The sequence below is a fragment of the Octopus bimaculoides genome, chromosome 1, assembly GCF_046866305.1.
Source record: "Octopus bimaculoides isolate indiv1 chromosome 1, ASM4686630v1, whole genome shotgun sequence".
NCBI lineage: Eukaryota > Metazoa > Mollusca > Cephalopoda > Octopoda > Octopodidae > Octopus > Octopus bimaculoides.
In genome coordinates, this window is record NC_142928.1 from 119,044,783 (window position 1) to 119,060,155 (window position 15,373).

The following is a 15,373-nucleotide window of genomic DNA, read 5'->3' on the forward strand; positions in this document are numbered from 1 at the left end:
GATGTACAGGAATTATATATTACAAATAATAAGGTATTCAGATATCTTGATGGTTGTACATTTACAGATTTTTATTAATATGTCACATGTTTTATAAATATTAGCGCTTGTACCTATTCTTGTTCATATTTGAATAACCTACAAGAATAAGTGCAAGCGATAATATTTATAAAACATGTGACATATTAATAAATATCTATAAATGTACAACCATCCAGATATCTGAGTATCTTATTATTTTTTCTAATATATATATATATATAAAATAATTATGATAGTAATATTAGGGATAAAAATTCATATTTACAAAATTGAATAGAATTGAATAGAATTGATTTTCGATCGATTTATTTTGAATCGATTTGAATCGATTTGATTTTCTATTTGAAAATGTGGTTATGAAACACGTGTAGTCGTTTTATTATTTTAATACTTATTAATTTGTATTTTCATTATAGGTCTTTTTAGTGTATTTACTGATTAAATATTTTTATATGTGACTGTGGATTTTCATGGATGAATTCAATAATTGTGATTTTTCTCTAAATTATATATATATATGTATATATATATATATATATATATATATATATATATATATATATATATATATAATGTACTGTTCCGTGATGGTAAGATAAGCAAAAAAATTACTCCATCTGGTGAGAGATAAATATTATTTAATAGACACAATACATATTTTCATGTGTTACTAATAGTTTCATATATTGAGAAATACCTTAAATATATTCATCAGGCACAGACCACATATAACGAACTAGAAATTGAATGAGAGAAGAAACGCGAAAAGATGAGAAGGAAGCATATAGAAAATGTAGAAGGCTAAAAAGCGGAAAAGTCAATAGTAAGAAAAGATTAAATAAGTAAAAGAGCTATCCTCGTTAGACCTTAAGTTATAAAGCTGGAAAGATACCAGTAAGTTAATCAGGTATAGGCGGAATTTTCTAATTCTTCAAAATGTACTTAGGCCTATGTTTACAACCGCTTAATATTTCAGACCTAGATTTGGGTAATGAGAGAGCGATCTTAGATATGAAAAAAAATCCGGGCTGTTTCAGCTAAACACAGCTTACATTGTATGTTAATGGATCAAATAAATGTAAGCTGTGTATAACTGAAAGAGCTTAGATCCTTTTTAGATTTAAGGTCCCTAACTCACTACTGAACTCTTGGTCTGAAATTTTCGGTGGTTGTAAACATAGGTCTAAGTACATTTTGAAGAATGGGAAAATTTCGCGTATACTTCATTAAATTGTTGATATCATTCCATCCTTATAACTTAATGTCTTAGGAGGATAGCTTTTTCTTTTTACCTATTTTACCTTTTTTTACTTTTTACTTATTACTTTTTCTCTTTCCGTTTTCCGTTTTTAATCTTCCATGTTTTCTATATGCTTCCTTCACAACTTTTCGCATTTCTTCTCTCATTCAAACTTTAGTTCGTTATGATATGTGTTTTGTGCCTGATGAATACATTTGAGGTATTTCTCAACGTGTGAAACTAATTGAATTGTCGCAGTGAAAAAATAAGTATAATGTGCCAGGGAAGGACTGGATGATTTCATTTAATGCTGGTCACAGCAGTTCACGGATATCAAACCAGAAGTCTTCGCCATAGTGGCTTCAACTGCTAATAATCCAACTAAGGAAACCATGAAGAGCTTTACAAAAATCCAACAGGAAACGAAAACGCGTCCGAGCGGCAAAAGTTGAAGTCCTTACTACAGATGTGCTCCTTCGTTTGCAAAAGGAAGCTAAGGAGAGGAAAGTAAATAAGGACAAGAATACTACAAAGCGGATGGGGAAGCATGGAAGAAGGGAAGGAAGAGAATTTATTTCCTGAGTAGAAGCACGTGTTGACGATGAAGAAGATGAATTTTCTAAAAACGAGTAGAACACTAAGTACACCAAGAGTGAACGATTGTGGTGACTTTACAAAGGAAAGAAAAGTGAGAAACGGTTCACATTGTCCAGTACCATGAATGTAGTTACGAAGAGTGAACAATTGAGTTATACGCAAAGGGGGAGAAAGTAAAAGAGAGATTTAAACAGAAAGAAAATGAGGGGCAAAAGTATAGAGAAAGTATGAGAGAAATAGAAATAACTGTGATAGCAAATGTACTAACTACCTGGAGAAGTGTAATGTGTTATATTAGAAACATGCACAAACATGCCTATATAGGTTATATAGACGATATATAGGTTATATAGGTTATATAGACGATATATAGGTTATATATACTATCGAATATAATTCTGTATTGTAGTGGCACTTATTGACCTAGATTGTGTATACGACAAACTTTATTCCATCAGTTTGTAAAGTCAATGAGTAGAGTAATGTGCATTCACCATTCCATAAACAGAAAATATTCAAAATATTCTAAATACCTTTTTAACTTTCTTGTTGTAGTTAAGTCTTGCAGTAAATGGCATATCACAGAACGCCTTGACCGGGCCGAGAAAATCTGTAGTTCCGTCTACGAAGTAAAACTTCACATTCTTTATTCCAACTGCTGCCTCCCACACGACCCAAATACTGATTCTGCGGAAGAAAAACACAGGTTAGTATATAGCCAACGAAAGATAATACTTTTATCAGTCTTTCCTCCGATCCATCTGGCTATTGTCAAACGATGAAATCGATTACATAGATGGTCAAGTTCAAAGGTAACAATCACTGGGGGACAGTCACTTTTAGATGGATTTCTTTTTATTATTGATGAGCTGTAAGACAGAATCGTTAGCGTGTCGGACAAAAAATGTTCAAGAGCATTTCTTCCTACGCTTTAGTTCTCACTTCAAATTACGCCTTTGCTTTCGGGGGGTTTTTAAGTGGTGGGGGGGGGGGACAGAATGGGGCACATGGCTGGAGCAAGGATTCAAACAGATGATCAGTCATTTTAACCCGAATACACGTTGTATGCTAATTAAAATTTTGTATTGGTATAACGACAGGAAATTTACGAGAGAGAGAATGAGAAATCGTGATGTTCAAGCGTTATTAAAGAAAATAATTACGTGAGTGATATCAAATGTATTTAAATAAAGAATAAAGATCCTAGTGAATTTATATCGACTCCCTATACTCGTCAGATTAGGTATGATCATGAAAAAAGAAATTAAATGCTTCCTTTTCTCTTGAAGTAAAATCTGAAATATGTAGCAGTAAGTTTTTCATATATTTTTGCGACTCTATCCTCTACTTTCCTTTTTCTCTCTCATCGTCTTTTTCCATTTCTAGCATTCCCACTTTCTCCTCTTCCTCTCTCTCGGCCTCTCACTTGTAATCGTAGACTTTCACCCCTTCTCCTTCCCTGTTCTCTCTGCTACTCTCTCTCTCTCTCTCTCTTTCTCTCTCTCTCTCTCCCTCTCTCTTATCCTCCTTCCTCTCTATCTACCGTTCACACATGACCCGTGACCAATTTTCACATTTCTCTGCCTTTTTCGCACCGGACGATTAGCTAGCCGCTCGATATCTCTATCTTCTCTTGCTATTTGTCTCTCTCTATCCATTCAGGATTTTTTCCAGGCGTTACCCATCATTTTCGTCTTTCTGGCCCGAGGGCCATATTTTTCTCATCCACCTATTTATTCCGTCTTTGTCAACCGTCTTAAATTACATTCGTTTACTTTCCTACGTCCACTCTATCGTTTCGATCGTTCGTGCGAAGCCCTAATTCTACACAAATTTTGCGGGTGCCACCGATATACGAAATTTTCAGTATTATCATTAAAGGCATGAAACTGAGTATTATCATTCGGTTGGTAACTATTGAAGAATTAGGGCCTTCTGAGCCTGTCCTATGTGTACGTTCTTTTAGCTACCGTTGTTTACTTAATGCATTTAAAATTTATTAGGTGAACGCCACGCATCCCGACAGTAAGGTTTTCATATATATATATATATATATATATATATATATATATATATATATATATATATATTAGACAGATAGATAGATATTACATGCAACAACACAAACATATGCACGCAAGTGCATACACACACACACACATCTAGATATTACATGCAACAACACAAACATATGCACGCAAGTGCATACACACACACACATATAGATATTACATGCAACAACACAAACATATGCACGCAAGTGCATACACACATACACACACATATAGATATGTATATATAGATAAATGTTCAGCTTTTCAAAAGTTTATGCTATCAAAATAAGCAATTAATTTAAAGATAAAAAAAATACCAAGGTAAGTGACGAATACTAAAAACAATAAAATTCAGAGCCGTACGTACCTCTGTGGAATTATAATGTATTTAAATCCAAATTCTATGTAACATTTTTCACTGCAACCATCATTCTCTTGCATCCATGTTAATCTACTGGCTTTACAGAGTTCAGCATCTGGTGGTCCTGATTTTATAATAGAAATGAGATAATTTAAGCCTTTGTCAATGATTCTCAATTTTTTGTATTTCAGTGTCTCGTTTTGGCTTTTCACGAACTCCACATCCCATTGCTTGTCTCCCTTCCCCACAATATGCAGGTTATTTCAATCAAACAAAATTCATTTTGTGCGGTGCTTTACTCATGAATACTTTTATAAAAATTAAGGTGGCGAGCTAGCAAAATTGTTAGCACGCCGGCGAAAACTGTTTAGCGACATTTCATCCGTCTACTTGTTAAGTTCAAATTCCGCTGGGGTCGACTTTGCCTTTCATTCCTTCTCGTCTTAACCCCTCTCCAGAAATTACTGTCCGTGTACCAAATTTTGAAACCAATATTTTTATACAATTTTCTATAGCATGTACCACATTTTATGTAATCTTAATGCTAAATATTTATGAAAATTACTAAAGATGTAGAGAACACATATAATAAAATTATATTATAACGATATGTAAACGAAACAACTCAGAACAAATTTCAATATTACAATTTGAATTTTAAATAAAAAAGCAACTTTAAGCTCTATTTCTGGTATCAATAAATCAAATATACATATCAGTATTTGGTGATTAAAACAAACGTAAAATCAATTAAGATACTCAACAAGTATCTATATTCCAAATACAAATATTAAATAATTGAAAAATAACTTATTGTTACCTTATGTTTGATGAGATTTTGCTAATTGAAAAACACCAGGTTTAGTTTTTCAAAACAGAGCCTTAATTTTCTCTTTTTACTTATTGTCATTTATTTCGCTGTTCAACAAACAACTGTACAAATACGCTCAGACTTTCCTTAAGCATGTTTGATGAAGGGAACGCTAATAACTATAATCTTACTTTCTTTCGAAGAGAGAAAAATGCGCTTTGTTTTATCACTGAGCACACAGTGCCCTGCTCATATTCTAATCCAGACAAAAACCATGTAGTCAGTTTGGCGAGTAAGCCATCTTAATTTCTCTTTCAAGTTTGATTTGGTACACCTCACAGAAACATCTGGAATCACTATTGTATGCAGTGGCGTTTCTGATATTTATCATTTACAAGATACAACCTGAGGTCGTCCTCATATAAAATTTAGTTCAAGTTCCTCACTGCATTGTATCTGGATCCAGTTTACTTTACCGCGTTGATTATGTGTTAGAAATAAGTTAAGGAGTAGGGAGACGAAGGTTTTTTATTATTATTATTATTATTATTATTATTATTATTATTATTATTATTATTAAGGCCGTGAGCAGAGAGAATCGTTAGCACTCCGGGCAAAATTCTTAGTGGTATTTTGTCCGTCTTTATATTCTGGGTTCATATTCCGCCGTGGTTGACTTTGTCTTTCACCCTTTTGGGGTGGATAAAATAAGTACCAACTGAGCACTGGGCTCAATGTAATTGACTTACCCCATCTCCTGAAATTGCTGGTCTTGTGCCAAAATTGAAACTAATATTATTATTATTGATGTTGTTGTTATGTTGAAGATGGTGTATTGCTATACTCGAAAAATGTCGAGCAAAAAAAATATTTTCTCCAATTCTATGTTCGGAGATCAAATACTGCCGAGCTTAGATTTGGTTCTCGCCTCTCCAGGGTCGACAAAATAAAGTACCAACAAGTCTTGGGTTAATCCAATCGACTAATCCCCTCCCCACGAATTTCTGGCCTTGTCACAAGTTAAAAATCCTTGCTGCTACTATTACTGTTATTAATATTTTTAAAGTAGTTATTACGGCAGCAAGCTAGAAGAATCGTTAGCACGGCGGACAAATTGCTAAGTAGCATTTTGTCTGAGCTCAAATTCACCGAAGTTGACTTCGCCTTTCATCCTTTCGGGGTCTACAAATTAAGTACCAGTTGAGAACTGGTGTCGATCTATTCTACTTACTCCTCTCTGAAATGAGTGATCTTTTGCCAAAATTTGAAAACAATATTTTCAGTAGTGTAGTAGTAACAGTAGTAGTAGTGACAGTTGCAGTAGTAGGCGTAATTTTTCTTGTTATAGAACGTGGTTAACAAAACTTACCAAGTGCTTCTTCTTTCTTCCAGTGGATCTTTCTCTTTGAATCGCTTGGCGCTCGTGCACTAGAAGCATACTGCAAAAGTGAACCGTCTTCCAAGCACATATCACATTCGGAATGTGGGCCGTACACGTTTTCTCCCAATCCAGGAATCCAAACGAGAGTGACTGATGTCACCGTAGCAGCAACAACCTGAAATTAAAGATTAGATTCGTATAAACTATGTTTCTGTTAATTCGTAACATATTGTAAATAATTAATGAATATATAAATCTAGAGTGAGTTGAATGTCCATATTTTTGTACTAAGTGAACGCAGAAAATCCACGCCAAAAGAAAAAAAAATGGAAAAAACAGTATTCGCAGAATTGTACGAACTAAATTTCATACAGAGACTACGAAATATACATTCAACAAGATAATTTTCAAAATTTCTAAACCAGAATAAAGAAATATAACTCATTAAACGACTGACATAATGAGGAACCTCAAAACACAACAGAAATAAACTCAGTAAGAAACAAATAAGACAAAACAATAGCAAAAATTCATCGTGTTAACAAACATCTATGTCTAGTGTCAACTACAAAAAACAAGTATCATATCACTTGTACAATTTTACGACTATTAACTTTATGACTTTCTACATTACATCACACGTTGCACCGCAGCAATAGCAAGGCTAGAAAAACACATTAAAATGCATTTTTACAAGCTGCTTTAAAAATTTCAAATAATATAAAACACGAAATCCCGACAATATTCACCCCAGAGATCCAAGAGATATTGAAGAAAATAATCTAAAAATATAAAGGCAGTTAAAGATGTTCCTGTATTTTGGAAGGATTCAATTTTTAAGCAAGATGTATTTATAAGTAAAATCTAAAAGAATACAAAATAAATATAATTGTAAACACTGTTCAATGCATCATTACTCAATCGGCCTTCCACTCGTAGCTTCAAAACTCTTTCGTTGCATCATCAATCAATGTAATAAAAAGTTACCGCAAAAAGATATATGCAAACGTAGCCATGTGAGACTTCGGAACAACAACTAAGAGAATCTTGCAATATTGCAAAGAACCCGTCACGATGAAAGATAATTACGTACTTTGAACAAAAGTAACAATTTAATTCGAAAATGGTTTAACCAAAAACAAAGTAAAAAGGAAAGACAAATAATGTACCACCGATCACAAGTGACTTAAAATTTTGAGGAAGCGTTGGATCAGTAAAAGTTTGCAACGAATACTAATGTTAAAAGCATATACACCACCTGAAGAAACAAGGGAAGCAATTAATTAGAACAGAAGTAGTTCAGCCCCCACTCCAGCCAAGTAGAAACGAACAACTGGAAATCCCGAAAAAGTAACTTTCCAAACGTCTAGCTAAATAATTAACAGGCAAGCGTGATGTGCCAGAGTATACCACAGTATTTCCAACTGTTACCACCCCTCATAAATTCCTATTTCGTACTTCGTCTGTCTTTTGCGCGCGCGCGCGTGTGTCTCCTTTTTCTATGTCTCTCCCTCTCATTTCCTTGTGTACATTATTAGTATACGTACTGTCACTCTAACTATATACTCACATTTATAAATGATTTTTCAGCTTACCTTTAGCCTTCATACAGAAATGCCTTTCAATTTCTAGTTCACCTGCATTTCTTAAATTTTCCTTTAACGTTGCACGTAATTTTGTATTGATCTTGTTTCCATCTATATACATGGAATACATATGCTAGACATGCAACACATTCCGCTGTCAATCGCAGCGACAACAAAGCCTACTAGCCAATGGTTTCAGGACTACCATTCGCAAATGACTACGAGTAAATATGAACGTGAAGCACACCCTGAACAGATTGATGTCACAGACACCATGAGCCCATGAGACATTACTACGTCTCTACGCCAATAAAAAACTCAAACAACAACACAATTGGAGATGATATGTATATATGATTAGTGGAACACTTCCGCTTCTAAGTACGATCCAGAACATAAGTATATTTCAGACAAGTTTTTGTTAGAACGAAGTCAAAAATTTACGGCAAGTGTTTGGTCAAGAAATAGAAATATAAGAACAAGAAACTGCTGCAACGCATTGTTTCAATGGAAATCTAAACCTCCTAGCATTTTCTGATGAATCAGAAGCCTTTAAAACAGTTTTCCCTGTTCCTAACGAGAAATACAGGCATATTTAGCAGAAAATCAGAAAACACAACTGTACTTTCCATATTGCTTCTTTTAGAACCAATATCAAAGGAAATGGTTGCATGCCAACTTTCAAGACAGAAAATTGAATCGTTTCTCGCCCCTCCCTATTGAAAAAACCACGGTTACTCTAACAGAGCTTTGTTGATAACATGAAGAGACATGCTAAAAATACAGAAGGTTATCTCAAGTATTGAATCGACTTTTAAACAAACTCATGTTTAAACATCACTGAATAAATCATATCTATATCAAAAGTTTCAAGAATGCATTGGTGTCTGTACCCACTCTGGAGCTCTTTATTATCACCGGTAAAAGTAAGGAGTTCCTCTTGAAAAAGTCACTGTCTTCGCAGATAAAAGTCATTGCTTTTGTTGATAACAGTCATTCTGACTGAGGCTTTATTTTGTTCGGATGTTTAATTATTTTAGTCAAACACTAATTTCATTAAAACCCCTCTTCTATCTAGTTTTGATATGTATACTTCCATGTTGTCTACTGCCGCATCAATCATCACTTCCCATTTGATATTTCTTCTTCGTTTTAATTCCCAAATACCATCTTATTGCGATTGTCTCTAATGCAAATATATATGTATAAACATTTTAAGCCTGTGTCTGTGTGTTTAATTTCATGATATGAGAAATTTCATGACGTGTGGTAAAAATCATATGTATTAAAAGTTAAGACTTTGCATGCATGCTTACATCTATCTATCTATCTATCTATCTATCTATCTATCTATCTAGCTATCTATCTATCTATCTATCTATCTACCTACCTATCTATATGTAACATATACGTACACACACACACACACACATATATACACACATGCATAAATATCCGCAGCCGGGCTGCAAGTACCTTTTGGCAAAGTAGAGTTCCATAATGCGAAACCTATAGTCTCAATGAATAAATGTTGCTTGGAAGTAAATTACAAAATGCATTTCGCGTTTGGGACGTAGAACCTGATGGCATACATACATGCATGCATGAATATATATATATATATGTATATCTGTGTGGGTGAGTGCGCGTGCGCCTGCATACATATACATAGATACATATAATTACCAATACATCTATATAGATGTTCATGAATGCATATGTCTACAAATATGTGTGCGTGCATATATATATATATATATATATATATATATATATATATATATGTATGTGTGTGTGTGTATGTATATATATATATATATATATATATATATACAGTATATATTTATAAACACACACTTACACACACAAACGTATATGTAGGTATGCATATATATATATATATATATATATATATATATATATATATATATATATACATGTATTTATGTGAACTGGCTCATTTACTCGAATCAGATTGCTTGTGTTTATGCTCTTAGACGCATTCTTATGTAAATATGTACGGACTTTCTTACGCACCTTCTCCTCACCCCCCTCTCTCTCTGTCTCCCTCTCTCTCGCACTTGTAAACACAAGCCAACGCCAAGAAACACAGAGCTCCTCTTGTAATATCTTCGATAAGATTCGGTATAGATGACTTTATAACTGGTCGTCAAAAATAGATAATGAGTCATCAAATTGAATTTTATTGGTTCGTATCAGTTAATTAGTTAAATAGACGCACAAACATAGACAGGCACACACGCATTTATATACATGTATATATATATATATATATATATATATATATATATATATATATATATATACATGTATATATATGCATATATATAAATATATGTGTGTGTATAATTGTCTGCGAGCATGTGTGTATATACACACATAAAACATACATGCATTTGAGTATATTTATATAACATCATACAATCACACACACGTGTATGTATATATGTATGCATACCAACATACACTTATTCATAGACACATACTGACTGGAGAAAATGAAGAAAAGAAGAAACAGAATGTGATCGAGAGAAAGAAGGATAGGAACGCAGTGTGATTGTTGCAAATAAGAAGTGATTGTATTGTAGAATAGGATTTGATTAGGAGAGAGTTATCGAATGAATTTAGTAAACTGCGACGTCTAGAAAATCTTGAGAAGTGGAGATGCGGTTAGCAGTGATAGAAATAAGCGTATCGATATAGGAATACATATGATAGAATACTTGTTTCTCACCTTGGCACAAGGCCAGCAATTTCGAGGAGGGGATAAACGAGTAGAGCGGTCCCAGTTTTCAACTTGTACGTGTTTAATCGACCCCGGAGGGATAAAAGACAAAGTCAACCTCAGCGGAATTTGAACTCAGAACGTAGAGAAAGACGGCGTGTTGCTAAGCAATTTGCCCGGTGCGGTAACGATTCTGCCAGCTCGCCGCGTTCGTATGAGAGTATAGTACATGTATACATCTGTTACACATTTGCGTACTGGGTTGCGTTCATGCTCCAGTATTATACCTGATGTGGTATAACATGATTTCTACATCGTAACCCTCCCCTTGTCGGTATTTATCATTACTGACTGCAGAAGAGAAACCGCAAAGTGATCACTAGATTGTAGAGGTTTGAAAGTAATTCAACATATAACATCTGATTCCCTTCTGATTCTGTGTATTTATAACAGTGTTAATAATGATGATGATGATGATGATCACTCCAGTCGATTTGGACATTTGAAGCAAAGGATTCACAAATAGATTAGAACTAAAAAAAAAAAAAAGCTGCATCTATTTGCGAAGGATTGGTGAATGTAATTTGAGTTCAGGGATGGATTTTGATATGAAACTACGAAGTCACAATGGAGGCAATGTGATTTTGATTTTGCCTGGGACTGGACAAATATATCTGTTGATTGCAGGATACAATTCATTTATTGTTATGTTTCTTCAACTCAAATTGTTTGCATGCATCATAACACAATTTACGCTATTTAGATCGATCTAGACAATGACTTTCCCAAGATATTAAATTAAGCTGTAGAAAACTTAGTGATTGTTTCAACTTATTCTTATATCTAAGGATGTGTTATCCTTTACCGCAGTATCCCTCTACTTCTTAGCCATATAAAAGAATTTTCGTAACACAATCATCTTACATTCCTTCACGTCTGTACTGAGTTCTCAACAGCATAATTTCGGTACTGGAGATATCACATTTTTCTGAAATTTTGACATTTGATATCTTATCTCACCATTTTATGTTGAAGATATTGCGCAGACAGCACATGTGAAAAGTTTCGAGTTTCTTTATATGTCTATGGTAGGGAGTCCATGCTTCAATCCAGTACAAAAGAGTGCTCCAAATACTACAGTTGTGCACACACTTATTCTAGTTTCCAAACTGATACTGTGTTCATCTCACAAACAATGGCAATGTGTTTCATAAGACTTGTAACCTTAGATATTCTAACATTGATTTCGTCATGAAGAGTACTCTTAAAGTTTACTGTACTCGCAAGATATATAAATGCTAATGCAAGTTGCTACAAGGAAACTATCAAAAAATATCTTCCATAGTACTACAAAAATACCTAGAACACAATCGTGAATATTATTGCAAATAACTACGAAACAAATTAAACAAAGACAAAAGACAAAAAGAAATTAAGTCTTCAAGAAAGCCAAAAATACAAAACACAAAATGGAATAAGAGATGGTTATGGTCGAAAAGGAAACGCAACAGAAATCGCAAAACAATAAATAAATGATATTAATCAATCAATTAATTAATTGATTAATTAATAAAAATAAAGCAAAGGAAAGAAAATGCCTTAGCACATACTGATAAAATCAGAAGATAATGAAAGACAAAGAAAGTTCTAACACAGACTGAGATGAATGGGACGAAAAGCAGAGACAGAAGAATTCATGACTGGAGCACATATTTAAAACTTGTCTACTAAAGAACAGCAAGCGCATTATATGAAACAGCATACGAAATGTAAAGATAGGGAAGAAATAGTTAACAAAGTTATCTCTGGCTGCTCACTTTTAGTGTACTTCCGTAAATATGACAGATCCGTGACTTACATATATCGGAAGTTACATCAGCATTGTGAAGTTTGAACAGAAAAGAAATGACATTGACATTGACAGCAGGAAAAGTCTCCGAGAATGACAAAACATCCATGCACTAGGATATGTCAATACACACATACGTCAGTCCCAACAGATTATAAGGTATCTGCAGATGAGATAGAGAAATTATCCAAATTTAAAAATCCGGAGAAAGAGATAACCTGAATATGGAACCTGAAAACAGAAGTAAACCCTATAATAAGAGGTGCTTTTCGAATGATCAATGAATATGCAGATAAATACATAACTAACACATGAGTCTATCAGGTATGCATTACAGAGAGAAAATGGCACTCTTAGGAACTGCACACAAGATTACGTTGAACAATAATAATTGATACGGTTAAAATAACGAATCAAGTAAACTAAGGGTTTACTTGATACTATCAATCCCAGAAACTGCCTTGTACAGTATTTTATCGATCCTAAAGATGAAAGGTAAAGTTAATCGCAATGGTATTTGAAATCAGATTTCTCTACCAATTCTCCACCGCGACTCCAATCTATTGTTAAGATAGTTTAAAGTTAATTTGGAACAATTAAATGTACAATTAGTTTTTCAATCAATTCTCGAATTGGAGCAAAATTAGAATATATAGCACTCAATTTGCAGTCTTAAGGGAAAACATCTTGTTACATACTTGTCTTCTGTTTCATCTTGAGGGGTGATATTTATTATTTATTATTTTCATCATTACGTCTATTTTCTATGTATACTTTTAGAATTTAAATTACTGAGATTAATGAAAGGTTTGTGTATATATACATATATATATACATACGTACACACACACACACACACACACACACACACACACACACACACACACACACACACACACATATATATATATATATATATATATATATATATATAATGCTCCCTTCGTAGATTTTATTTCCAAGGCGCATGTTAGCTAATCATTTTTTTTAATTTTTCGTCAAAAGATCTTAACTATACCAGATTGACACTAAGATATCTACTAACATAAACAAATGCATCAATATATATGAATATAAATTTGTAATCGGGACCTCGAAGCTGTTGGTTTCGAGTCAGTTGTCTCTAAATTTTGTTTTTGTCACAATACTGGAAGAAGCGTTCACATCTGCAGATCAGCTAACGTTTAAAACTATACATATTTTCGCTTACTCTAATGGAAACAGCTATATCAGAGCCGTTAAGTTGTAGTTGGTAGACATCTTGGTGTGAAAATTTCAACGATGTTGCTTACGTATTTATTCAATAACTGATGTATCTTCTATATTTATCGCAAGTCCGTATTTCCTAAGGATGGTGATAAATATTTTAGCAACCGCATTTGAAATTACTACGTCCTCGCATACATGTCTCTATATGTGAGCAAGTTTTGAAAATTATTAGATGGACTTTGCTGCAGCTCTAGAGTGACTAATTCATTCTATATGCGTCACTTTTATGGCGGTTATTTTTTGTGATAAACAAGCGTTACATTTAAGGGCCAGTTATCGTTTATCTCCTTAATATAACTAATCAAGCAGCCCAAGAATGATAAGATCCTGTATATAACTGTTACACTAAATTAAAAATTACAAACGCAAACTTGGTCACACACACACACACGCGCGCGCGCGCGCACAAATAATAGGTCTTGTTTGTTCGTTTACTAAGTTTGGTATTTGTTTATTTACTCCAAGACTTATAAATGGCACGATTGCTAAATTTGTCTTGCTTCTTCCTGGAATATTGAAATGAGCGTATCTACTATGTGATATTACTGCTATATTTATAATACTGTATTGCATTGCGTAATTTGTTTTTTTTATTATGATCATTATATCTAAGGCGGCGAGCTGGCAGAAACGTTAGCACGCCGGGCGAAATGCGTAGCAGTATTTCTTCTGTCTTTACATTCTGAGTTCAAATTTCGCGAGGTCAGCTTTGCCTTTCATCCTTTCGGGGTCTATAAATTAAGTACCAGTTTTGTACTGCGGTCGATCTAATCGACTGGCCCCCATCCCAAAAGTGCCTAGAGTAGAAATGATTATTATATTGTACCGTATTTCATTATTGGGTAACAATAAGCGCTGTGCAACTCGCGACGACTTCATTTTTCTCACTTAACGACAGCCAGTCAGTGTCACCCTTACCAGTTTACTGATTAAGTTTCAATATTCTTTATCACCCCTGTATTGTAACCTAGCATCTTCTTGCAACTTTCTGATGACTCAAGTCTAAAAATGATATGAGTATGTGCGTACGTGCATATATATGTATGTACGATTAATGATCAGTTTGTTATAAAAATCTCCATCTTCTTATCGACCAATTATTCACTACATTTGCTTTCTAAATCTACGATCGCGGTTAGCAATTCTTCCTTATCTACTACAGTACACTGTACTATTTCTCCCATTAGTTATTTCTAACGTGCGCACACACACACAAAAACACACACGCATACACACACACACACTTTCCTTCTATCTGTCTGTCTCTCTCTCTTTCACACATACACACACACGCACATATATATATGAGGGTGTGTATGAGTGTGTGTGTTGACACATACATACGCGCATGTACAGACACAGATAGATGTGTGTGCGACTGCGTGTGCGTTGGAAAATATAACCGAGGAGATTACACGCGCAAGGAAAACTACCTTA

The 15,373-nt window shown here is 34.0% G+C and overlaps 1 protein-coding gene across 1 annotated transcript in view; it reads right to left on the reverse strand.

The window, feature by feature from the left end:
- Positions 1–15,373, reverse strand: part of LOC106882841 (pappalysin-1) — a 158,025-nt gene that overhangs the window by 37,652 nt on the left and 105,000 nt on the right. The window contains exons 7-9 of the mRNA XM_052969768.2: positions 6,475–6,661; positions 4,301–4,418; positions 2,413–2,566 (exon numbers count right to left, since the gene is read on the reverse strand). Coding sequence (XP_052825728.2) covers positions 2,413–2,566; positions 4,301–4,418; positions 6,475–6,661 — 459 coding nt within the window. The remainder of the gene's footprint in view (positions 1–2,412; positions 2,567–4,300; positions 4,419–6,474; positions 6,662–15,373) is intronic.